The sequence below is a fragment of the Sander vitreus genome, chromosome 22, assembly GCF_031162955.1.
Source record: "Sander vitreus isolate 19-12246 chromosome 22, sanVit1, whole genome shotgun sequence".
NCBI classification, from domain to species: Eukaryota; Metazoa; Chordata; class Actinopteri; order Perciformes; family Percidae; genus Sander; species Sander vitreus.
Genome location: NC_135876.1, coordinates 6,100,259 through 6,126,781, shown reverse-complemented (window position 1 = coordinate 6,126,781; position 26,523 = coordinate 6,100,259). Strand labels below are relative to the sequence as shown.

Sequence of the window (26,523 nt, the reverse complement as noted above, 5' to 3'; positions counted from 1 at the left end):
ACAACAGTTCTCTTTTCACTGCTGCCAGAGTTTATTTGGACTCTGGCGAGTTTGCTGAAACAGGAATGTTTGCTGGTTTGCATAAAAAGATGGGAGGACGATGTCAGGGCTAATATTTCTGCATTAGAGGCACTTTAACAGTCTTGATCTCTGCTATGTGGGAGGACTTCTGGATGATGCAGCTCGTGGTCCCGGAGGTGCTGTCCTTCCCTTGCGCCAAGTTGGTCAAGGCCATAGCGGCGTTGATCTCTCTCCAGTACGTCTCGTCTTTGCCCTTCACCCTCTCCTTTTGCGCAGTTCCAACGCCACCGCTGCCACTGATGTTCAGAGGAAAACGCAAACATGCACAGGAAAGAACAAAACAGAGAGCGGGGAGTTAGAGGTCAAGTTCAGCTTGTAATGAATGAAAATAGAGGATTTGATCTTGGCTGCAAGGAAAAAGAAAGTCCACTCACTTGTCACATTTACTGGAGCCATGGTCTGTGGTTTCTGAAAGTAGAAGAAGAAAATAAAAAGGTTAGCTTTGCAGAGTTCTGAGGGGTCAATGAGGATTTATTGAAATCTAGCTGAACGGACAGGCGCAGGAGGTGAGTGTGTGTGCGCGCGCATGGTTCTGTGTGAGGTCTGCACTGTAAGTGTACACCGTGTCCTGTGCAAACATGTGTTGCTCTGTTTTCTCTCTTTACTCAGATGCTGGACAAAAAGGACATTTTGCAAGAAGCCGTCAAGAAACAAGGTGACTAATAGGATCGAGTTGAAAGATGTTTCTTATGACTCATAAACTCCATTCCCTAATATTTTGTTCGAAAACAAATGGGCCCCGGCCAACGTAATTGAGTTGTCTGAGGAAATCTGATCGAAAATGACTGAGCGTAAAAGATTTGAGTGGGAATGAAAAGGCAGCAAGTGAGTCAGTGAGAGAAAGATGGATGTCTGCTCTCTCTTTTTCTCTTCAAATGGGAGCAATCTCTATCTCATATGTAAAACATTAGCGGGGAATAGTAGAGTCATTAAACAATGAAACCAAACTTTTCTTCAGGGCAACCAGTGTGTTTACCTCAGCATGCTACAGAGAGAAAGACCATGTGCACGCGTGTGTGTGTGTGTGTGTGTGTGTGTGTGTGTGTGTGTGTGTGGGGGGGGGTTAATTTGCAAGTGTGTTTGCGCTGAACCTGTCTTCTGTCTTGGGTCTAGCTCTAGTTACGTTTTGCCCAGCAGTGAATATGATGATACAGGCTTGGCGTTTCATGAGGCATTAAAAGAGAGCAGAGCATCTGGATTTCCTAACCGTGCAGCCTCCAGGCGCTCTCTTTAAGCAAACTAAAGAAACAGCTAAGGCCCTGTGAGCTTTTAAGAAGCTAAATCGTGACCAGGTATAGATGACTGGTCGACTTAAGAACATTTAAAAGAAGGCAAATTCACCTAAAATGTCCATGTAGCCCAAAGGTACCAACGAGTTTGTCTTAACTAGGTCCTTCTTCACCCTCCCAGATGTCCCAGCAGGGACAATCAGTCTCTTGCACCCTCCATGCCACATTTCCCAGTAAAGCAAATGTCTAAACCTGAGCTACCACTTTTACGAGCCCTTCCTTGCGCCACGAAGTCGAAGGGCGTTCCAGAGCGTTTTCTACTGCTAATGAAAATCTGCACCCTTCATTTTCGCTGGTATTTCATTCCCATGATTGTTATACTGGAAAAGGTTGCGCAGGGACACTGTGTTTGAGGTTTAGCATCGTCGCAGACAGCCACAGAGCCGGAGTGCCAAAACTCCAAACTCCTCCGGCGTCGGAGAAAACACACAAGATTTCACCGTTTTGCTTTGTCACCTCTAACCTCGCCAAAGCCCTTTATAGACTTTCCAAAGATCTGGATCCAGTGTTCAGGCTTTTGCAAGCTGTCATAAGCGCCTAATTATTCCCAACGCCATTACTCTGTTCCTCCCTTGTTTTCCTGAAGTTTTCCCATGTAGCGTGACCCACACTGACAGTACTGGGTTTGCAGGGCCCCGGGCTAATATGGGCCTGATTATGAAATTTCCTGTAGTTTTCCCGTTCGCTCTGTAATAGGTGTGTTCCACAGAGAGAGACGGACTTCACTCTCAGCAATTTCCTTCTGTTGATGATTCTTAGACAGAAGAAGAGAGAAATGTGTGTGCATGTGTGAGAGGGAGATGAGGACATGATGACCCAGAAGTACAAACCAGAAAATGAGATTTTAGGTTTTAGTGCGCCACAACTCCCTGCTGACCTTTCCCTCATTCTTTATCTTACTTTATCAGCGAGTCCCTTTTCCTCCATTGATATTCCTCAGGTCCCTCCTTCTCTGTCCTCCACTCATTCAGCCCTTCCTGCAGCGATTTGCTGTAATACCCCCTGATACAGGTACTCGGGGACTGACCATTCTCATGCAGCCCAGCCAAAACAAATGCAGTGTTTCCCGTCTATGTTTATATAAGGGGTGACTCTGTGCTATGTCAAGAATAAGCACTTCTTCCATATTTCCAAAAGCTGTTTTTGAAAGCTGTTAATGTTATCCATCTCTTCTTTATCTCCTATTGTTTTCATACTCTCAATTTTGTGTGTTTTAGCCTAAATTGTGGATATCAGATAGGACTGATCAGGACTTGAAGACTGTGAACTCAACTCTATTTACTGTATATAACCCCTTGCCTGAAAGCATACAGCCCAATGTGCTTCACAGAACAAAATTTCCTAAGCTTCCCTAGTCAGAGTCCCGAAGCAGTCCGAGGATTTGAGGGCCGGGGGTGACATCACTTGGAGACAGCTCTTCTTGCGGTTTTTCTAACCACCACTTCGGGCCAAGCGGCCTGTGAGTTCGGGGTCAAGCATGGTCTTGATCGCGCCTATCGTTTTAGTCTGAACGGAGGCAGTGTCAATGAAACTGGACAAGAGAACATCCTTCTGTTATAGGTCATCTGATAGTCTTTGATTGTTGCCAGTGCTCAGAAGCAGATTGGTCCTGAGTAATAATATGTACCATTCTCCATAATCACAGCTCTGCAATTACAGACCAATTACACTGTTTTCATGTGTTGATGATGTTCCCCCAAAATATATTAGCTTGGTGTTTACTGCTCCGGGGCTCACCATAATGATTGGTTTGTGACAGCAGCAAAAAGATCAATAGCAGCGACACCTAAGACAAACAACATGCAGAAGACAGTGTCGTTTTGTGTGTTTTGAAGTCACTGTGGGCTGTGAAGTACAGTGTGCGTGAGTCTTTCCACCCACAGCTTTAAGTGTTTCCAGTGCGTGTGAGGCAGCCACCGTCCAGATGCTCCTTTCAGAACATACAAAACAATGTTTTCTGCGGCCACCCTGACCCCCAGGACCTCCCCTTAGACTAGGCTCCAGTCCCTGCCCATGGAAGCCCCCGACCCCAGGATCTGGAAATGCACCACTGCATACAAAAACTCTATTTCCAAAGCTCTGTGCCTAAAACATTTAAAACTCAGATTTTTTAAAACAAGAGCAATGCCAAAGACTCAATAAATCGGCAATAAATCATGGAGGACTTTTTATTACTTTATTCTTTTTTTCTTCTTGTTTTTTTTTCAATCTTTTTTTTATTTTTTTTTTGCTTTACTACTTTGCTACCGAACACTCAGTCCACATGCTGTTGCCTTTGGGCTCCACTGACAGTGGGGTTTCATGGACCGCCAAAGGGGAAAGCTAAGAAGTTTGATGGTTTCTGGCGTCATGCTGGAAGTCCAAAAATACTAGCTCACTTAACATCACCGCGGGGTAATGGAGGGAGAGCAAAAAGAGGGCAAACAAGAAAAAAAATTGACTAGTTTTAACACAACTTGGTGAAAATGAGACAAAACAAGACCAGAAAGTGAATGAGGTGACACCTGTTAAGAAGATGAACTGAGGAAAGTGGTTGACTATCATCATTACCATCTGGTGCTGTTGTTAGCAACATACAACAATAAACAAGGCAGCCCCTGCTGCACCAACCAAGGGCTGGGCTGAATTAGGCAGACAAATAAACACACACACACACACACACACACACACACACACACACACACACACACACACACATTTTATATGACATTGACGTTTTAGGCTTTTAGTTGGTGGTCTTATCCAAAGAGACTTAGAATAAGCGTCAAGTCTTAGGTTGCCAAAAATAAGTCTGCAATGGCTTTACAATGTTCCCATGACCATAAAACAAAAGAGTAATGTGTTTAAAAAACCAGAGCAGATAAGAGGAAGGACAGGATTTTGAAGGAATAGTCTGACAGTTAAATGAGAAGATTGTTATCACTGTCATATGAGACTGGCATCTAACTGTCAGCAAGAAAGCAAATAAGCGTATATTCCAAAATGTGAATGTGGAAGTTGTTTTGATAGTAGTTTTTGTGATTCACGTGTGCCATTTTTGTTGTTGTACCCACATGGTTCAATGCACTTATCGGAAGTTGTTTTGGATAAAAGCGTCAGCTAAATACGTGTAATGTAAATGTAATGTGTGACAAGATTATCTCAACTCAAGGTGCACTTACTAGCTTTTTTCTGGAGCTCTGCGACCGTACGAGCAACTACAGCCCCGAGGAGACCAAAGTTCCAAACTCAGACTCAATGTGCTGATGAAGACCATGACATCTAGTAAGAGGGCCTTGAGTTAAGATTATTTTGTCAAATCTTTAAAGAGGAATTTAAAATGTAAAGAAGAAAAGTTGGTACCAGTTTCTCATAAGGTACCCTTCATGAAGAGTTTGTAACTTATGGCTATACTGTATTAATGGTTAATAACTCATTTATTGTGCCTTATGGATCAAATGTAATCTATTCATATATATATATATATATATATATATATATACATTCATATGTAACTTCTGGGTTGCCTGGGTTGCTGGGTTGTAAAAAAATCAGTTTTGCTGGTGAGTAAAGTTTGCAGTTAAAAATGTTAATGTCATTAATAATAAACCATTAAGTCTGCATTTACTCATGTTAGTAAATTTAAAAAGCATAATGAGTTTCTCACTTTCTAAAGAGTCATCGGAAAAAAACGTCATCAGCTAGATCAGCTAAAAAGACGAAAGCAAATATCCTGCTGAGGAGCAAGAGACTCAAAAGTTGTTCTCAAAAATAACTTAAATAACTGATCTAGAAGGTATCAGTAAAATATGTACTGACAATAGGGGTGTAAGAAAAAATCGATACACTTGAGTATCGCGATATTTTATTTTGCAATACTGTATTGATTTTCAAAAACGCAATATCGTTTGTTTGTTTTTAGTTTACGTGCAAAAATATTCATGTAAGACAATGGTTCACATTTATGTTGTGTTTAAACCCCCTACCGCTAGATGGCTATGCTGAGACACACCACTAGTGTCCTCGCCTAGCAGTGCCTAGCAGTGCCTGACTTTTTGCTAGAAGCTAACAGTGTAGCTATGGCTGAACTTTGGCCTACTTTAGCATTTAGCTCATTTTTTATGCACATCATGTCTTTTTTTTAAATATTAGTCTTTCTAAAATGATACTTAAAAGAATCCCAATATATCGCCTTAAGCACAGTATCGAAATATATTGCAATATATTGAATCGTGACCCATGTATCGTGATACGTATCGTATCGCCAGATTCTTGCCAATACACAGCCCTAATTGACAATTAATAAAGCTATTATTTTAACTAATAACCCTTTAGAAAGGATGACTGATTAGAAAGTGGAATCAAAAAGGTTTATGTTGCTGGGCAGAAAGTAAAATGTGTTTGCTTTGACCGGAATGAGAAGATTATTCCACCGCAGGAGAAAGACAGATAGTTGGAAACACACACACACACACATCCAAACTCAATTGTTGAAGTAAGGAAATGAGCTAAGCCGATTTCCTCTACAGCACCTGATGAGAACCAGAGTGGCGTTGTAGACTGGACAATCTGCTGGCCACTGACCTGAACAACCACAGGACAGGTCGTTACGCGGCTCCTTTGATTTTTCAGGCAGCCAGTCGAGGTCTGATGAGTCATAGCTCTTCACTGGACAGAATATGTTTCACCCTGCAGGCACACTTTACCTCCAGCGACGCCTATGTCATGACGCTTACCGGATATAAAGTTACACTCAAATTACTGAATGTGCAGACATGTGACTGCATGGACCGCTTACTTTTAGCCAAGTGTTTTTGGTTCTGACCAAAATGGAAATGCCGAACGCTTCAGGCAACGTCTGTTGATGCTATCTTTGATTTGACACCAACCCAAGCCACAGAGTCACCGAGCAATCACTTACTGCTTTTGGGCTTCCAGATCTATTTTTTTATATATATTTCTTTAATGATCTGTGCTTTTTATAATATCAAGAGGAGTCTGTAAATGAAGTTAGAGATGCCTTGGCACTCCACTGCCATGCGCTCTGCCAATGCTACTTTCATATTACCTCTCCTAGTAGTTTCTCTCTGTCTCCTTCGGTCTCTGTGGGTGGTGAAGAAGTCTGAGTCTGAGGCTCCAAAAAACCAAACTGTCAATTCCACTCAGTTAGCCAAAAACATCATACACGGCGTGAATTTAATGCCTTCTCCTTTTGCCCTGACAACACTTTCATCACTTAAAAATATTGAATAATTAGCTCTTACACTATTAAATAGAACATACACACAGTGACAGAGCCAGACAGATACTGAACCGCTGCCAACAAATTACTCTCCCATCCGCTGCCTTTCTTTTTCTGTGTTGCTTTTTTTTCCCCATGTCTGCCCGGCAAATGACACACTGATGTGTGTGTGTGTGTGTGTGTGTGTGTGTGTGTGTGTGTGTGTGTGTGTGTGTGTGTGTGGCTGCGGTCGGGGCAGATAACCAAGATCCTGCAATGAGGATTACGCTTTGTGTCTTCTTGCTAGATGGAGAAATAATAACAGTGTTTCAGATGTTTAAGCACTGCCAGGTTGTCATTGTGTTTACGAGTGCCAGTAAACAGAGTGTAATCAGGGCCCCCATAAATCAGCCAAAATAAGAAGAGCGTCTCGACGAAGAAGTAAATACGTTGCCATGGCGAATGTGTGTGTGTGTGTGTGTGCTTGTGCGCGCACGTGGACTGCCAGGGTGTCATGGACAAACGGAACCAACTGGCTCATCACGAGCAGAGAGCCAGAATTAGGATTTGGCGTGACAACAGATGATCGCTTGAAAATGATCATCACAAAAGATTGAAAAAGAGACAGTGATAGCATCTGAGGATCAGTGGGCTCATACTTCAAATGCTGACTTCATGACAACAGGGACACATCTCTGGAGTGAAGACGCCGCTGATGATGAACAGATGAGCCTGTCCTCACTGCTTTGACACAACAGGTATAAAAGAGACAAAACGGGGCTGACTCTTCCCCGTCGAGCCATTCCATCACAGGTTTCCCCAGTAACATCCTCTGGGAAGAACAGTTGTTGTTTACGGCGCACAAAACACACACATTAGGGAAAACCACAAGTAAACATTATTCGGATTTGTAAGTGTTTTCATGTGCCCAAAAATATCCTTTTTTTGGGAGCTGGAGGCCAAATGATATGTTTGCGCTGCACTCACTGCATCATTATGTTCACAGTGGTAGGTTGAATTGCCCTCTCACACTCTTGGGGGATTTCTGTGAGTGAGTGTGTCCCATCTCCTCACTACGTCACACCTCTGCTCTCTTATAAAACCTCTCTCTGCTCTCCTCTATCCCGTGGTAACACAATGGCAGCCTATTGTTCTAGACGCGGCTCGGGTTTGAAAATGGAAACAATTTGTGTTTTATACAGACCGGCACGGTTTCCCTGACCAGGCAGGCAGCTGTGTTTTCTGAATATGATGACCCGATTGTGTGACTGTCTGTGCGTGTGCCTAAAAGCCTTGATGATTTAAAAACGATCAGGTTGAGAGGCCTCATTATTTCGCACTCTTCCAGTTCTATGTTAGGGAGTTGCGTATAAACAGTGTCTGTTCCGATGTTTGTCTGTTACCACTTCTCCGCAGGATGACGGCTAGAATGAACACTGTCTCAGTCTGGTGCTGTCTTCTTTTTGTTTGCCTCGCACCCAGCCTCTGTTTAGTGGTCGGAGGCCAATATCCCATCTTCCAGTGACAGAGGATTACCATTTGGTTTTTTTTCTTCCCCTCTCTCTCTCTCTCTCTCTCTCTCTCTCTCTCTCTCTCTCTCTCTCTGTGTTTTTATCCACCTTTCCATTTGCATGAAGCTGCACCACAGCTTAATGCCAGGATTATACCTCACCTCTGCCAACTCCCAGTCTTTCCCACCGTTGGACCAGCCACACCCTGCTGGACACTTTACAGCCTTGATATACATCACTGAGGACTCCACATTGTGAAGACAAAGTGCAAAATGAATTAAGAGTATATTATGTGATATAACGCTCTTATTTTGACACATAAGCATGCATTGACCAGGGTGGTAACATCTGTGCACATATGTATCGGGGTATGCGTAATATGTTTCTAATGCTACACTTGTTAGGGGGGGGTTTAACTTATTGTATAATCCTTACCTTTTGTGCATTATCTGCAATATACGTTATCTGCAATATAAGTCGTCATTCTAAACTGGCTTTAAAGGGTCAGTTAACACAAATTTCACAACAACACATTTTTCAACATACACCTAGTGATATGTTGCCACTCAGCTAGTTTAGATTACCGGCCTCTCACATTTCCTTCTCCACCCTGATATCCCAACACCCTTATAGGTAAGTCGAAGTTTATTCATGGTGCTACTAAAGGCGTTGACACACAGAGCTGATTATCGGCCGTCGGACAGTCTGGCAAGGTTGGTGATTCGAGTCTGTTCGTTTTGTTCCGTGCCGTCGTCCATCCGAGGAGCCGTTGGCCTTCATTTTGGCCGACCTGACATGCTCAGTCGGAGACAGGGCAGTCGGGGCTCACCCGGAAATGGCAAGCGGGATGAGCCGCTCAAAATCTGACGAAAATCTTTTAAACTGACCTTTGTCGATCTGAAATGAAGACAGATTCAGCAACTGCACGGCCTATTTCTCGCTTAAAATGTTTTCAGAAACACGTTTCGTTGAACTATTTTAGTACAATATGAGATCGTATTCTGAACAAGCCGCCATGCCAGTCTGGCAGTGAATTTCTGGAGAAAAAAGACCCACGTGACGCCTTCGTCCTATCAGCTGCTGGTTTTCATTCATTCATTCATTTCATTCGTTTTTTTCTGGGAAACAATAGAGAGAAGCGCCGCCTGCTGCTATGGAGACGTATTACATTTCGCGAACGCTCAGAGCGTACGCGCAAGTCGGCGTCGCCTCAGTGTGTTTTGAGGCATTTTTTTGGACCTCGGGGACCCGACTGATCAGTCCGACTGTCTTTACTGCCGACGGTCGGCCGTTTGATTGGTGTGTAACAGCTCTTACACAAAAAGAAACATACTTGTCTTTTTGGAAACAATGTCCCTTAATCCCTTAGTCCCTTAATGTTACAAAGGTTGCCACAGGATTGTTTTACAGTACATTTGAATAACGTTTCACTACATTTTTATGACATTTTCAATGTAAAGTAACAAGCAGCAAACAAATATGATAAATATGCCGAAATGTGTGCCTTTTTTGTCCTTGAACAACAAAATTCTAGCCAATTTACTGTGAACAAAATGGAAGAAATACATTTAACCATTTACCATACCTTTTTTTCATTCGTGGTTTATTTAAGTTCAAAATGAATCTGCAAATCTGCACATAAAACTACTGACTTTGATTTTTCAATATAATTGAGAATAATCCATTTGAATTTAAGATTTAAGAAGTTGGCAGACAGGTCTCTGGGTAATCCATCGTAACAGGGACACTGTTTTTGGAAAGACACCCTACTGTTATTACAAATTAACATTTAAAAATACTCAAATCATCTCAATTGCAGTGACAGAAGTTTCAGAGGTGGATATTCAAACAAAAATGATTTACATGGTCAGGAACCACTGGGGGTAAGTGCAAAAATAAGTGAAATGTGAAAAATATGAACGTGAACTTTACCCTCGCCTCAGCCTGAGGCCTAGTCAACTGTCCTCACTATGACAGATTTTCCTCTTCTCCCTATCTTTATGCACATGCACACTCTCATTTCTTCCGACCACCATCTCTGTGTCTCTTAGCCACCGCCACCATGCTGTCTTTATTCTCCTAACAGGCCACTGCTGGATAAACTCAACTCTAGATCTGGATGGAACAAGTGCCTCCCTCTCCCTCCTCTCATCCCTTTCACAATCATTCCTAAAGCCCAACCTGAACCCAGTAAGTCTTGGCAAAAGCTGCTGCCTTGGAACAACATTCCCAAGCCCCTCCTCTCTCTGTCTTCCCTTTCGCTTTTCCTATGAAACTGTGGAAAGAGCAAATCGTAGCCAGTCTATCCACATCTCTGGATTCCTAAGATGAGGAGTCCTCATCCATCACTGTCCGGGAGTGGCTCATTGTCACCAAGCGGCCTCGCGTTAAGCATTGTCTTTGTGGCCTATAGTAAATCACACCGTCGTTCATCAGTCAGTGAACGTGCCATTTGAGTCCTCAATCAGACACAACAGCCACCATCCCTCAACAACGCTGCTGTATAAATAATCACAGTTGGGTTTTCTTGGGAGAGGAAACAAGAGAGACATTAATGGTAAAGTAAATCCAGTTAAGTGTCTTGTTATGTGTTATGTAATATGAAACAGCCATGATAGAAATCTCTTTTTATCGTGAACAACCATCACATCTTTCTACCTGTCTATCTCAAGACAAGAAATCTAAACCTTTTTCCACATTACGATTACTTTTCTTCCATCAACCTGGATGACTCCAGAGCTCCTTAAGTGCCAATGAACTCTCCAGGATTCAATAACTGTCTGGCACTCACTACGACCTAATTCTAAAAAGGCCCTTAGGATCTCAACTGCTGCCGTCAAACACTGCTGTTTTCATTGAATGTATTTCTAAGGAAACTGTGTGTTGAACAGCACATGACTTAGAAATAAGTCACTATAATGCTATAAAATAAAGGTGACTCCGACTTAGATGTTGGTCGATGCAAAATGCAAAACACAGTAACAGACCAAAATAAATAAAAGGCCATTTTGGAAGTTTGAACAAATTATATATTTAGCCATTGCAGATATTCATGTTCCCTTTGGATTTATTTCCGTAACTTCGGAAATCCCTTAATTTCTCATCTAGTGCCATCATCAGGTCAAATTAAAAAGTTTTTTACTTTAACACCAAATACCTGCAAAACTAAGGACTTAGCTGTACTTTGTGTTTGGTGCCAATTACAGTATCACATATCAAAATGCTAACATGCTAAAGATGAGGTGGACAAGGACATAGTAAAAAGTATACACCTGCTGTACCTGCTTAACATTAGCTTTTTGGCATTGACATTCAGAGCACATTAGCATGCATTAGCTAGTACTGCTGTAGTCTCACAGCATGGCTGTAGACTCTTGTTAAATGATTGTGTAGCATGCAAACAATGGAGAGTAAACAGAAAAACAAAAAAGTGGCCTTCTAAAACTACTTTTTAGCCATGCTAGCGGCATGGTAACCTGACGCGCCACATGGTTTGTTACACAGAACCATATGAGAAGCAGTCATTGAAAACTGTTTGGAAAAAATACCTGGCAGGTGATTGGATGAACCATCTGTCTATCACGTCCGCCATTGTTGTTTTGATCGAACAGTCACGGCTGTCACACACACACCTAAACCTCGTCCGTAGCTGCCAGTAGCACCTAACAGGACGCTGATTGATCCAGTGAGCTGGTAGTTCAGACACAAATGCATTACTTGAAGATAGATTTGTATGTGATATGTGGTGTGAAGATTCTCGTGTGATCTAGTAATATCGTGAGAATCCAGCTACCTTCCAAGGTAAGCGGCATGGCACCACCATTATAACTTTGGTGATCCAGTGACTTTTTGTCTAGCGCCACCGAGAGGTTGACATTTGTGGTTTTGAGTGAAATGTCTCTACAACTATTAGATGGATTGCCATGAAATTTGGTGCACTAACATCATGAAACACATTTACTTTAAATATCTGATATTTGCTTGTTCAGCACGTCTTCTCCTCTTCATAACATTGTGGCAAATAAGCTATGTCGCATGATTTAAGAACTAAAACAAAACTTCCACCACACTGTATACTCAGAAAAAATGCTCCTTATCTTAATCTAATAGATGCTCTTTTGAAAGAGGCACTGAAAAATCTAATTATTGGAAACTTCCTGGTGGCCCCTGACTTGCTTTCAACTATCACTACTTTTCCACATCAATAGAAGAATTGGCAAGCATTCTACACTCACCATCAGACTAATGTAACCAGAGTCCATAAAGGAAAGAACCTGAGAAAATGTACCAGTGTCAACCTCGTGTAAAATGTCTGACGGAGATCTCTCAGCCTCCGTCCGCAAAAACGTTGGAAGTTATTTGGCGTATAATGATCTATATGATGTCGGACGGGGCGAAATCTGGTACGGAGCAAGAAGAAAAACATTGAGCCAGATTCCTGCCATTTAATATCCCATTAAAGGGTAATTTGGCATGAAACCCCTGGCATGTGTGATGGAATTCTACTGCTCCTTGTGTTCAATGAAATTCCCCACAGGCTTTAGACTGTAGGTGTGTGTGCATGTGGCTGTTTGTACTGGATCTGTGTGTATGTGCTTGTATGAGGACTGTGAATGGCACATGACTCTGTGTGTGTGTGTGTGTGTGTGTGTGTGTGTGTGTGTGTGTGTGTGTGTGTGTGTGTGTGTGTGTGTGTGTGTGTGTGTGCGTGCGTGAGAGTCCTTTCAAGCCAGCAGAAGTGTAGTTTTCCACTGGGGTAAATCTACACTCTCCATCTCCTGCCACGTCTGACTGCCCTCTGTAGTCACAGATAACACTGTGGGCTCAGGCTGCGGCCACAACAGCCAACTGACCCATTACTGGACTTTTAGCCAATGGAATGATGGTTTGCTTTGACCAATCCCGATCATTTTACAGGCATGGATTCGTCAAAAGAATGTGCAAAGAGACACCGTTTGTGCTCTTTCTTTTAAGTTCAAATCCTTTTCCTCTGTACTGACTAAAAATGTCAGACGAGTCATTGATCTGATTTTTTTCTCTGTTTTACTGATATAAGTACAGATTTATGTGAACTTTGCTACTAAGGGAAACATTTCTCTCTTATTAAAATACAATGAAGCTATTTGTAAAAGAGGAATGCGTTCACTACAAAAAATATCTGGAATGTGCAGCCACATGAGAAAAAAATCCACAGAGGAAATGATGCAAACCCGAGCTTAAAATGATTTCTCTCTGCCTCCCTCTTTCATTTGCTCGGTCTGTGTCGGCGAGATCAGATGTGGAATTACAATGTAATTTTCTCGACTTTTCTTTCGTTTCGTTTGTTCAACTGGGCGATTGGATCGGAGGGCCCCTGCAGGTGTTCGATCCCATGAGTCAACACTGCCTCGGAGAACTTTCCATGTGTGGATTCAAAAGCTTCTCTTGCATGTAACAAAGTAACGCTTCTGTAAAAGTGCCAGAGCATGAGAAATCCAAGAGGGACACATCAGCGCCAAGAAATGATATTAACCATAGAGATAAAATAGTTACTCTCTATTAAAAACAGCAGGCCAGCCAGGTGAATTAATCCTTTTTTGGGGGGATTTCTCTTATTAAAATCTGGTAGAGGGAGTTATAAGTCTCACTTGGTCTATCCATCTCTTTCTTTCTTTCTCCATCTGTGAGTCCCAGCAGGTGTTTCGATGTGAAAAAGCCCGATGTTCACTCAGGTCACAGGGTTTCAAGTTCTTCGATCAGGAGGATTGCCGTTGATGCATTTCATACCACCGCCCACCCCCCTTTCACGCTCAGATAATATGAAACACATTTGTCCATAAGAGGAGCTTTAAATGAAACACAATAAAATCTGCTCTTCCCCGCACAACCCCCCCCCCCCCGTCCTCCGTCACTCCATCACCTACACCTTCAAATCTGCCCCCTCGCGGTCCTGCCCACACTCAACAGAAAGTGAAAACATCACTATTGGTTGTGAAGTGCGCCTGAACAAAGCCCCAGTGCTCTCAACTGAAGAAGAACTTGGACAGATCTGACCTTGATCGTTACCAGCTCAGACGAGTTGCGAGCTGAAGCGTTCACAGTAAGGGGAAGATCGGTGACATTACATCACTGTAAAACATTTTTTCGCTGGTTCGACTTAAAGACACAAGTTTCCCTGCTGCCTTGAAAATGTGAATTAACTGAACTCATCTTGAATAACTGTCTCAATGTCAGCTCACGAGTTACTGAAAAGTCAAACAAAGACGAAATATGAACCTGCTCCGAGTAACTGTGTTCACAAACATATATATCAAGTTTCCATCCTGTATTCTCTTCAAAAGAAAAAAGGGTCTTTTGAGTGAACACTACTCATAATTTAAAGTAACACAAGTTCAACTGAGGTTTACAAGTTCTGAAATTGTCTGAAAATAAAAATTCTAAGTTGAATAGTAAAACATATTTGCATTAAATTAATCATAAACGATTAGTTGATTCCACTTAAGTCTTTTTTTTTTTTTTTTTTGAATATTTTTTGGGCTTTTTCTGCCTTTATTTGACAGGACAGCTAGGTGAGAAAGGGGAGAGAGGGGGGAAGACATGCAGGATATTCGCACAGGTCGGATTCGGACCCTGGACCTCTGCGTTGAGGCGTAAACCTCCAAGTATACGTGCGCCTGCTCTACCCGCTGCCCAACCCGGCCACAATTCCACTTAATTCGTATATGATTTACAGTGATTACATTTAATGTATTCCTGTCCACATCTACTCTACATTTCCTACAACATTTTGCAATTTGTACCACATCTTTTTTTTTGTCATAGATTTTGAAGTTCACAATGTTGAGTCCAGCTTGAAATTAACTGCTTTACAACAAAGAGTCCCAAAATAAAAGTGCAATAAATAAAGACCGTAAGGCCACATATTTTAAAGGATTATTTCACTACAGTAGGTGTCAAAACCCAGAATCAGAACGTGATATTGTGCAAAAACACACATCCAGGCAAAAGCTATAACTTTGACAAAACCAAAGAAACACTTTATCTGGCTTCATCTCACTCTGGAATGTGTTTTTCATTCGGCATAAACATTAATAACAGAAAACTACTTTTTCTGACGAGAGCAATGTGAGGCCGAAGACAAGAACATCGACAGCAATAATCTAAACGACAAGTGACCTATATCAAGAGATTCCACTTTGTTTTGCCTGGGCTAATTATTATTTTTGTTATTACTTTTCTTTAAAGGTGATTTTCACTTTGTCTAAAAAAAAAAGTATGCTTTTACGGATCACACACAAACCGTCTTCCGACACACAAAAACACACGGCCCATTTGCCTTGCCCCTTCTCTCTCAGCAGGACCTCATGGCAGGATCAAAGGCATGCCAAACAGTAGTCTGAAAGTGAGCATGTTCCACATGGCCTTCTTGTGTCTGGCCTGCTAAAGCCTGGTCAGAGGAGCAGGCTGGGGGGAATTCCTTCTCTGCTCGACTGGAGTGGGCGAGAGGCAGCCAGTGTTCTTGTGTGAGAGTGTGAAAAGACAGTACATGGGTTTCTCTGCTGTGGATATATGAACGTGTGAGTGTTTTGGACACACCGGGCCTCGCTTAAATCTAACAGCATTTTTTTTTAAAGGCAGTAGTCATAGGAATCACATTCGGCAACACCAAACACAATATCAAATGTAGAAAGGTAGAAGAAAACAGTGTGAGCAGGCAGTGTAATATAGAGCGAGACAGACAGTTGGAAATAATGGACCAGCTGCAGGAATTAAAACAAAATGTGCAGATGGAGGGGACAAAAAAAAGAGCAAAAGTGCAGGATGTCGTGTGTGCAAGGGAGACTCTTGAAGGGAAAGAATGCAAGAAATGTGGCTCCTTACCAGCCCGATAAACAAAGTTCGCCTCAGCCTCAGAGGAGGACGGCGAGAGCAGCTCGTCATCGTACTCGTTGGAGCTGAAGGAGCCGGAGTGGTTCCTCTTGCGAGCGTCCATGACGGCGTTGGCCACCATGACGTGGCGCAGTGAGTCGTTCAGGTAGCGGTGCAGCAGGCTGCTCTTGTACTTGGGTGGAGACACATAGTCCTCGGCAAGTGAGGCGGCCGAGCTCAGTCCCGCTCCCATACCCATGGCCATGCCCATGCCCATGCCCATGCCCATGCCCATGCCCACCATGGAGGAGCCCTCCTTCTTGATCACGCTCTGGTACATGGGCTTGTTGAGCTCCTCGGGGCCGCTCTGTGTCCTCTGAGGGTTGTCCCCGTCTACGCCATCAAGTGGGAAAATCACAAGAAAATAATTAAGATGCAAGGCAGAAATACATGTCGAAAGCAAAGGGCATCTTTTGATTTGTAAATATATGTCAAATCATGTGTAATTCTTTGTAGATGGGTGGATGCTTTTTCCTATTGATAACTGTTAATAAAACTAATGTCTTATTGACTATATACATCCATTGTAGTTATATCTCAGCACCTGCATACAGTAAAAACTCCATTCCAGTTTTAAAATGTTGATTATAGCATGCTGATTAACTGTACATGAGCTCACAATGATGACATGTACAGTTTATTAGTTATGTAATGCTTTAAAGCCAATGGAGGCCCATTCAGTGCCATTGTATTGCAATATATATTTTTTATATATTATTATATATTATTTAATGTATTGCAAACTGTCAATACATTAAGGTTAATCAGTTTTCAAATGTATATAACATCATACAAAAAAACATGAATATCAGCATCTGCAATCACACGCATTATCTTCAGAAAATACTCTAGTTTAAATCTAACCGACTTCAGCAGGTTCATCCCCACTGACTCACAGTCTAGTTATTTTGAGCTAATCTTGAATCTAAATACCAGGGCAGGGAGATTTCAACCTGGCGCTCCTGCCCTACTGTTGGCATCGCCTCAAGAGCAGAAAGCCCAGCCGAGATTTAGGACGCATTACCAAAGCGTAACGGATGGTAGCCTATTTCCTCTCCATCAAGACCACATTGCCCCCTCTATTTCCCTGCAGAAATAAATAATTTCCAGGCCGCAGGGCCATAGAGATTGAATTAAAGCAAAGGTCTCTACCTGATGAAAGAAATGGGGGAGGGGGTGGTGGGGGGGGTGAGAGATAAAACACCATACTGAAAAACCAGATATCCTCTGGCAGGAGGGAAGTCAGGGAGAAGTTCACTCAAGATACTGTCCCTGCCAAGAATGTAATTTTGTAATTTGGGCTGGTTGGACTTTTGATTCAGTCTAAAATTATAGCTCCCACATATCAGAAACACATGGAGGTAGCATACTTGCTCTCATTCCCCTATGCAGTCTGAGGTAAGTACAGCAAGTGCCTCAGCATCTCCTCTGAAACCACACAAGCGATACTAAATCTAATCATTATAATCCCATAATAGTGTCCTTTAAACTCTAGGTCTGCCACCTTTTCCAATAAAACTTCCTTTTAAAATGCCTCCATGACAGTGTGTCCTCTCCAGATCCAAAACAAGCTGGACCATTTCAGGACAGTGAGAGGAATGTTTGCCGAGTCAGAGGGGTCAGGTCTGGCCCCATAAATAGCCTCTGGAACAAAAGCATAAGCTTAAAAACATAATGGATGGCTTTTTAGCGCATGGGTCAGAAGTGAGAGCAGGCTGCGGGTAGCTTCATAACCATAATGTCACAGGGAGAAGAGTCAGGGAGATATACAAAGCCTCCGGTGGTACAGTGGCCTGTGGCGGACACAATGCAAACACCATGCACGCATTCCTCTTTTAGCCGCACGTTTGGCCTCTCCTTCTCAAAAAAATGTAATTAGAGATTACTGACACCACAGCGCTCTTCCTTTCTCTTCATTCTCTCACTGCGTGAGTATGTATGTTTTATATTTTTATTTTGTTTCCTGACCATGTTTTCAGTGCTTGTCAGTGAGTAGAAGAAGGTAGTTGCTGTAAATACACGGCTGACAGAGATTGCAGGCTGGGAGACAGAGGTTGGCTCAGCGGGGTGTCCTAATGACAGCGTGTCGCAGCCCGCCGGCCTCAGTGTCTCTCGGCTGGGTCACACACTCTCCATTTATATACACCCAGAACATGGCTCTGCATAGCATCAGCCTACTTTAAGTTGTGCAGAGAGGGAGATGGCCTGGCCTTTGGCTTCTTTTCATGTGATAATGCTAGATTTGAATTTCGGGGGCATGACAAGTATGATGTAAGGAGTATATCTTGGTCACTCTGTACAAAGAGCTTATAATAGTATTATATAGTGCTTATAAAAGGAATAGCTATATTAAATCCTGCTAATCAAACTAATTAAATGATTCATATTCAGATGTAAACTGAAGGACATTAATGTAGCTTCGGCTTTCATCTAGAGCAAGTTTTGATAGAAGAGAACCTTAGAAGCCCAAACTTCCCCGGCCCTCATTAGGCAACCATAACTAAACAGGGTCAAGGAGAAAAATCGGATAACTAACACTGCTGTTGTGCCTAAAAGAAGATAATAGATAATGATAATATGTATTAATAATGAATAATAGTGAATAAATAATTATTTTTTAGTAGCCTCTTTTAACTTGGAATAGAACTTGGAAGAGATAAGGAGTTGCTGCTAAGGTGCAGTCGAGCCGTACCGTCTGAGCAGCTGTCCTCGCTGCTGACGCTCAGCCTCTCCGCGTTGCCCTGGACATATTTGTTGTAGAGCTTGATCCTGAGCGCCCAGCTCAGGTCTGGCTGCCTCACCGTGTTCTTCAGTCGCCTCCTGGCATTAGCAAACCAGTTGGAGACCTGAGAGAAAGAGAAATAGAAAGGGAAGACACAGCTAATTGAAACATATGTTATTCTAAACACCTCCACATTCATAGCAAAACAAAGACTTGACTATGAAAATGTCTGCTCTCTGCCTGCCATCAGTCTCATTGACAAAAACCAAGAGAGGCCAAGGCAAAAGACAGAACCAGAGTCAGGTTGCAGAGCAGCTCTGAAACAGCTTTGAGAAACGTCCCAGACGCTCCAGAGAGACACCCCAGCATGCATCTTTTCTGTATCAACGCCATATAGAAACATTTAACACCCTCCAAATGCCGAACAGCCACGGAACGCAACGTTTCATTAACTAATGTTCCGACCGAGATGTACGTCCCCCGTGCTTATTCTGGACTAGTACAGCCTCCCTCCAATAATACATTTTTTCCAACACTGTCTTCAAGATGCAATAAAAAAGACACTTGAGCCGGCGCTCTTCCTTTCACTGGGAGGGGAGACCATTAGATGTTATACTAGAATAACTTTTCATGCTCAATAGACTTCAAGCAGCTTATGAAGGGGCTGGGACAGGGGCCTTATGCTAGAGTACTTATTTTTTTGATCCCCTCTTCCAGTATCGTGTTTCCTGTTAACTAAGACCATCCCACATCCCTTTGTCTCGAGCCCAGCGCTGTGGCACTCCAGGGGGAAGGCGGCATCTAGTACATGTGGCTTGGCTGGAGGGGAAGCGAGGTGAGACGAAGCAAGGCGTGGGACGGCTCGCTAATGAGGACTGGAGGCAAGATGGCTGTCAATGGGGTGAGAGAAGAGAGAAAGGATGGCACGCCTGCTCAGATGACACCCAGAGAGATAAAAAAAAAAGGGGGGGGGGGGACGCGGCAGCCAAACTTTCTCTCTTTCACCCATGGCCTGTCTGTACTTTATGTACTGTAGAGGAGACAGCATGCAGGCACGCCAAGGGATTCCAACGGTGATGGAGAGATGGCACCGACGTATTAGCACAAACTTTAAAAAAAAAAATAATAATTTACAACGTCTAGATGGGGGGAAAAAAAGGAGCTGTTTTGCTAAAACATGACAGATTTAGTTGCTTTAAACACCTGGTTCCAGGGGGAAAAAGCACAGAAAGTGATGAGTTCTACATTACTGGCAGCGCTGGTTTGTTTGGAATAAACAATGGAAGAACCGGGTAGTTCTTGGGCTCCATGAATGGATAGGCAAAGAAAGAATGCCACCTTGGGCTGCAACTGACAATTTTTTTCATATGTAATCATGTGTTGATTATTTTGTCCAATAATCTATTATTGTTTAGTCTATAAAATGTCACAAAGTTGTGAAAAACATCCAGCACGTTGCCAGAACTCAAGGTAATGTCTTGAAATGTCTGATCATTAGTCCATAACCAAAAGATATTCCATTTTTATGTGATTTACATTTGCTTATTCTAATACTCTTAGTACATTTGAGAAACTAGAAGCAGAACGTTAGACATTTTACTGGGTAAAATCACTGAAGTGATCAATCAATTTTCTGTCGCTCAAGTCCTAAACTGTGGAACGATATGACAGGCCTCTTCACGGTCTGTTTTTAAATCTCTTCTTAAAACCCATCTCTTCTCCTTGGCCTTTGAGTCCTGACGTTGACATATTGATTTTATTGTTTTTTTGTATGGCGGTCTTCTCATGTTTTATGTCTTTTAATTAGTTTTTTGTATTTTACGCCTGTGTGAGTTATGTACTTTGTCTTCTATTTATTCTTCTGTACAGCACTTTGGTCGTGCTCTATAAATAAAGTTTTGATTGATCAATTTACTGATATTCAATTAGTCGACTTTTCGTCCCAGCAAAACAAACTGTATCAAAAGAGGCTAAAAGTAAAAACTCACATGTACTGACAGAAGAAGATGAATCTCCTTCATGTTGGAAAATTTGATGAAAAAAAAAGAAAAGTACCTGGCTGTCATCATCCTCATCCACTGACCTTTGACGCTGCTGCTGCTGGTATTTGGGTGTCAGCTTAAACGTATGCGTGTGTGAGGGTTTGGAGTGTGTGTGTTCGCAGCACAGCATCCTGGTGTCCAATAAAAAGCATTCCTCTGCACTCTGCTCGCCCTCACCAAAACAAACAGCTCCATCAGGCTCCCAAAATGAGAACCAGATTAAGCATCGTGGCCGGCGGCCCGAAAAAGCCGCCGCAGACTTTCTGAGGCCGTATCAGTGACCTTGTCAGCCAGATGATACTGTACACACACAGCCGCAAGTGCCAGACTCAAAACACACTCATATTCACCACTGGGTTTTCCTCTCGGCGGTCAGTTTGTCAGCCACTACAGTCAAGTTGTCCACTGTAGTCTTGTATTATCAGTAGAGGGTGCAATACTATGAAGTATAAGAAACCTGTATTTATAACTACTTTTACTGCATTTATATACACCTATAGTGGATTAGTGATACCCAACCTGCGGGTCGGGGCCATCAAGGGGTCTTAAGATAAATATGAGGATTTAAGAGATAAACCGAAGGAGAAGAAAGAAGAAAATACGTTTCTGCTGCATAAAATTAGGTTTATTTTTTTTAAGATTTTTTTTTTTTATTTTCTTCTCAAATTCTGAATTGTTTTACATGTTCGTACCTCTAAAAAATACAATATAAGAAAATCACTTGTTGGCCATATGACAAGAAGGATCAAACAGAGGGGTCATGAGTCAAACTCCAAAAAATGTTTATTCACCTTTGAGTGAAATAAAAAACAATGAACAGAATTGCCAGAGTACCACAACTGCACGAGAGCTGTAAAATAATCAGCTCAAGATGCAAAAACACTTTCTATTCACAGTCTTCTTATTACAAATGCAAGTCAAAAACTACTTTAAGACCTGATTAGACAGAAACTCAACCACAAAAATCTAATATTTACTTTTTTCCTCACTGATCACACTCATGGCCACATGAATATTCAGAAATACCTCACTTTTCTCTTTCTTTATCGCCTGACCAGCAAGTGATGAAGACCAGAGAGTAGACTCACCTGGACCAAGGTCATTTGCGAGCCGAGGGCCAGCAGGATCTTCTCCGTCTTGGTGGGGTAGGGGTTGTCTCGGTGCTTGTAGAGCCACTGCTTGAGCGGTCGCGCCATGTCCTGCAGGGCCTGGCGCTTGTGCCGCACTTTACCGCCGCTGGGCCGACCCCTGCGGAGAAGCAGGTAGAATAATGTCAGCCAGATCCCACACTGTACATAGAAGTCAAACCTATTACAAGGTATTATATGACCTATAGTCCATGTCAGGGCGGAACGATTTGGGGGAAAAAATCAAATTGCAATTGTTCTGCCAGATATTGCAATTACACTTCAATATGTGATTTAAAAAAAAAAAAAAGTTTATCTAAAGTTCCAATATTCACTGAGTAACAGATAAAACATCATCAGTCATGGACCATTACAACATGAGACACTAAAATGGCTCTATATTCTTATGCAAGGATGAGAACATAGATGTGAATTGCCAGCCAATAGGTGTTTTCATTTAATAAGCATGGAACATTGAACAGCCAAACACAGAGCATTTATCACAAAAGCTATAGTTATAGTGATTAAAAAAAAAAACAATTCCAATAAAAATGTCTACTAATATCTTCTTCCCTGTAAACTGAAATGTCTGATATGCCTCAGTTCAATAGCAGCATCTACACATAGCACCTTCTGGGATTATGTTCTGGGATTATGTTCTGGGATAAATAAAGTAATAAAAAACAAATGAAAAACCCACTGAAAATAGTTACACCAAACATTCAACTAAATATTCACATTGGATTCATCGCAGTCCTCACAATCAGATAATCGCATTCTTTCAAATCTCGACTCGATTTGAAAACGATTAATCGTTCAGCCCTAGTCCATGTGAATTATAGGATTTTGGGGATTCTTTTATCTAAACCTGGCCTGTTTGTACATTTGTGTCTAGCACATGTATTCTTTTCACAAATTATTATTTTTTTTTAATATAATCTACCAACAAATAAACATGCAGGATTAAGCCTTTCTTCATAGGTGTAAGATGATTTGACATTGCATTGCATTCATCATTAACATCATGTGGTCATTATATCAGGATAAAATGTCGGTAAACAGTCTAGATTTCAATTTTTCATTTCACGAATTAAAGTTAAAATCTGGTTTAAAGCCCTAAAAGAGAAACACAATTATGTTGTTTATTGAAGTGAACCAAACAATGTTGTGCAGCTGCAAGAGGAGTCCTGGGTGGACCGGCATGTTGTCTGAATTCGTTTGTCATGGCACATAAAGTGAACACTCTATACAGTATGCAATTTTCTCACCCAAAGCACTGCAATTAAGATAAGAGAGGTTGGATTAAAAGAGAGAGAGACAAAGCAAGATAGAGAGAGAGAGAGAAAGAGAGAGAGAGAGAGAGAGAGAGAGAGAGAGAGAGAATGAAGCAGACAGATGCAGAGAGAGAGAAATACACGGCCACTTGCAGTTTATTTTTCATTGCGTGTCCCACAAACCACGTTGCAATGAAACAAACAAAAACATTGTGCTCCGTCAACAGCCGGCTGTTGGTTTTCTGGTCTGTGAAGGATTCAGCCTCACCTTGGTTTCCAGGTTTTATGAACCTGTAGATGTCAGTATGGTGCTGTGCGCCGCTTCCCTCTTTATCTCACCAAAAAGCTCCAATGACTGCAGATGTAACATTTTTTAGTCCAACCTCAAGTCTGCCTGAGGTTGATGTTCTACAAATATTTTCCTTGTAATCTAGATCAGTATGAACATCCAAAAGGACATTTTACTCTGTGTTCTGAACTTTGGTTTAAACACTCAAACACAAGCACACACCTCTGTTTAATAATGTAATGTTCTTCCCTAGCACCGATGTTATCCTTGAGGTGACACCGTACAGTCACACAAGTTCATTGACTCCTATTATTTTTTATTATTGAAAGCTACTCCTTGAGGAGGCATCTGAAGGTCCCTGCTATCCCTCTGTTCTCTCTCTCTCTCTCTCTCTCTCTCTCTCTCTCTCTCTCTCTCTCTCTCTCTCTAAGCATACCAATAATACATAACAATAATAATAGAATGACATGATGTTTTCTTACACCTGCTCCCAGATAGGTAAAATGTAAATATATATATATATATATATATATATATATATATATATATATATATATATATATATATATATATGTTGGGGGAAAAAAACACTTGGCCCCTATATGATTGACTAGACCACACAGAGAGTTGAATGGTGAATTTAATAATTGGAAACAGATGGAGACCTCTACAAGAAAGCTACCAAACGACTGACCTAAATTATTCATTTTAAGATTAGCTGTGAACACCTAAATGAGGACCAGATTGGGAAACGGTAAATATTAATTACCTGATCCATCAGATGCTGTTGCATTAAGGCCACATATAAAGTCAGACTGGATGATCACGTCTGTGTTTTAGTCTTGATATGTAAAGCTTAAGTAGTTTTTGACCTTCCTTGTGGCTATTTAATCCGCGCGTAAATATCAGATTTGTGTACATATACATGCGCAATTCAAGCACATCGGCAGAAACGACTTTATCAATCCGAAATTGCATTAAAAGTTATCTATTATAACTCAAAGAGGCTCATGCATATACATAGATCACCAATGTAATTATATAGGAATTTGACGCCCGATCTGAGCTTGATATTTCATATCCTGTCTTAATTTTGCGCACAAGTTGGAGAGATAACCACAGAGCTCTGATAACAAAACCATTGTTGTTCACTCTCTCGGTGTGCTAATTTATGATGAGTGAAATGACCGTGTAAATAGAGGTATTCCTCATCAGTAATCCCGGACTCCAGTTAATCCACATGTTAATAAAAGAAACACATGCTGACCAGCGGCGTTAACATACCCGCTCCGCCGGTGTCTGATGGCCTGGTTGTCTCTGATGGTCTGGTTGCTGGAGAGGAGGTCAGCATGTTGCCCGTCGATGACTTCTAGATAATTTCTGCTGCTCATTTCCACCTCTTTCGCCTTCTCCTCAAACAGGACCTGGCTGCTCAGCTTGTTAAACACAATGGTGTTCATCTTTGGCCAGATATTCCCCCGATTTCTCTGATGCGCAAAAATGAAAAAGGAAAAAAAAAAAAAAAAAAACTCCTCGGATTTGTCACAGTGTGCCCGTGTCTCTCCTGTGGAACAAGTTTGGATATTTTACAAAAAAAGAGTCTTTACTATACTTAACAAACTGGGATGTGGTCGTGAACTAAATAATGACATTTGGTCGGGGGAACAAATCCTTCAAAATCAGCAACACGTATCTCCAAATAAGCACTTAATATTTGCCCTGGAAACACGCATTTCTCGGATAAATTACAATTTGACATCTTCACTGTGGTGTGTGTGATGTGATTAGCTTACCCTCCACTATTGCCTGCTCATATACACTGAATGAACCATGTAGACGGTCTTGAGCTGAGGCGGACCGTGCGTAAATGCGCTGTTGTGATGCGTCATTTTTAAGGTCGCTCTTTGTAAACATGCGCATGCTGCAATTCCAATTCATAGCAAGTGATTTCTGTAAAGCCTGAAGAATCCAAATAACTGCAATCCAGTCAGGTGTGCACTTCATGCTACAGATAGGCTATTTCTGGAAACGAGCAAAGAAAACAAGTGGAAAGTGCTTATAATGATTACCAGTGCAGACTGCAGGTCCATTACAGCCTAACTACTATGGATCATTTTATTTTAATAATGCCGCACAGCAATAAACTACTTTTAACAAGAATGTCTTTTCTCCTACTCAGCTTCAACCCTGATTTTTCAAGTTTTACAAGTGAGAAAATTCCACTCAGTTCTATTTAATACAGTTTGCACTTTTTTAAACAAACAACTGAGGATAACATATAATTTACAACAGTAAATCTACAGAACGGACTCGGTGGTTTAGGTTGTAAAAAACGTGATTTTTGTTTGTTTAAAAAGGTGTTTTAGAATTTCAGTTTAAGCATCTTGAATATTTCTGCACGGTTGTTCCATGTCGCTATAAACCCTGAATGGTTTATTTAGGTTGGTGCTCTCCCTTTTTAATAGCCTTTAATAGGTTCCATGCTCCAGAAATGTGACATTTAGTTTTTACCATCAGTTTCAATTTGGATTTTAGTTCTGTGCAGGTTGAATATTGAATGTGTCATGGGGGGGTGGATGAGACGCACCGTGATGTGATGCCATCAGCACCCTGCTGCCAAATGTGTAGCCTCCAGGACCATGCAGTGATGAAATAAACAAAAACATCATGCAGGAGGTGGATTTAGAATCCATATCTATATTAGATGTAGGCATTTATAAGACCTAAAGTCGTGAGAATAATGTCAGAATAAAGAGCAGTAATGTCCATTCAAAGTTGGGTAAACTGGCTTTAGGTGTGTTTATACTAACGTTACATCCCTGGTTCAATAACCTGAGTACCATTTCAAAGCTGAGCCTATCGGCCCATATAGGCTACCTAAAACAGCCACCAGTGTGTCAGTGCGTCTCGGTCAGTTAGCCTACCTGTCCCGGGCCCCTCCTGCGTGTCTCTGCTGTGTAGAACAATAATCCTGTTTCCAGTCGCCCATTCCCTGCTCACATGTTCCCGTCCTGAGATCCTGAGCTCAATCCACACGGACCGCCGTCTCCTCCTCCGCTTTATCCAGCGGCCTGCTCCGC

At 41.9% G+C, this 26,523-nt stretch overlaps 1 protein-coding gene across 2 annotated transcripts; it reads right to left on the bottom strand.

The window, feature by feature from the left end:
• On the bottom strand, positions 1 to 26,523 carry mkxa (mohawk homeobox a). 2 transcript variants are annotated; one of them, XM_078280529.1, is made up of 7 exons: positions 26,368 to 26,523; positions 24,728 to 25,007; positions 21,842 to 22,001; positions 18,682 to 18,835; positions 15,942 to 16,322; positions 456 to 489; positions 1 to 317 (listed from the first exon to the last, which is right to left on the bottom strand). In XM_078280529.1, the coding sequence occupies exons 2-7, from the start codon at positions 24,901 to 24,903 to the stop codon at positions 110 to 112; spliced, it is 1,113 nt and encodes a 370-aa protein (XP_078136655.1). In that variant the 5' UTR covers positions 24,904 to 25,007; positions 26,368 to 26,523; the 3' UTR covers positions 1 to 109. The 2 variants fall into 2 exon arrangements, with proteins under 2 accessions (XP_078136655.1, XP_078136656.1); XM_078280530.1 differs by lacking the exon at positions 26,368 to 26,523 and having other exon boundaries at positions 24,728 to 24,930.

Excerpts from the sequence above, each read along its gene's own strand:
- mkxa (XM_078280529.1), bottom strand. The coding sequence starts at position 24,903 with ATGAACACCATTGTGTTTAACAAGCTGAGCAGCCAGGTCCTGTTTGAG. Across the intron at positions 18,836-21,841 it reads CGCAAATGACCTTGGTCCAG|GTCTCCAACTGGTTTGCTAA; the intron begins GTGAGTCTACTC and ends TCTTTCTCTCAG. Across the intron at positions 490-15,941 it reads GAACTTTGTTTATCGGGCTG|AAACCACAGACCATGGCTCC; the intron begins GTAAGGAGCCAC and ends TTCTACTTTCAG.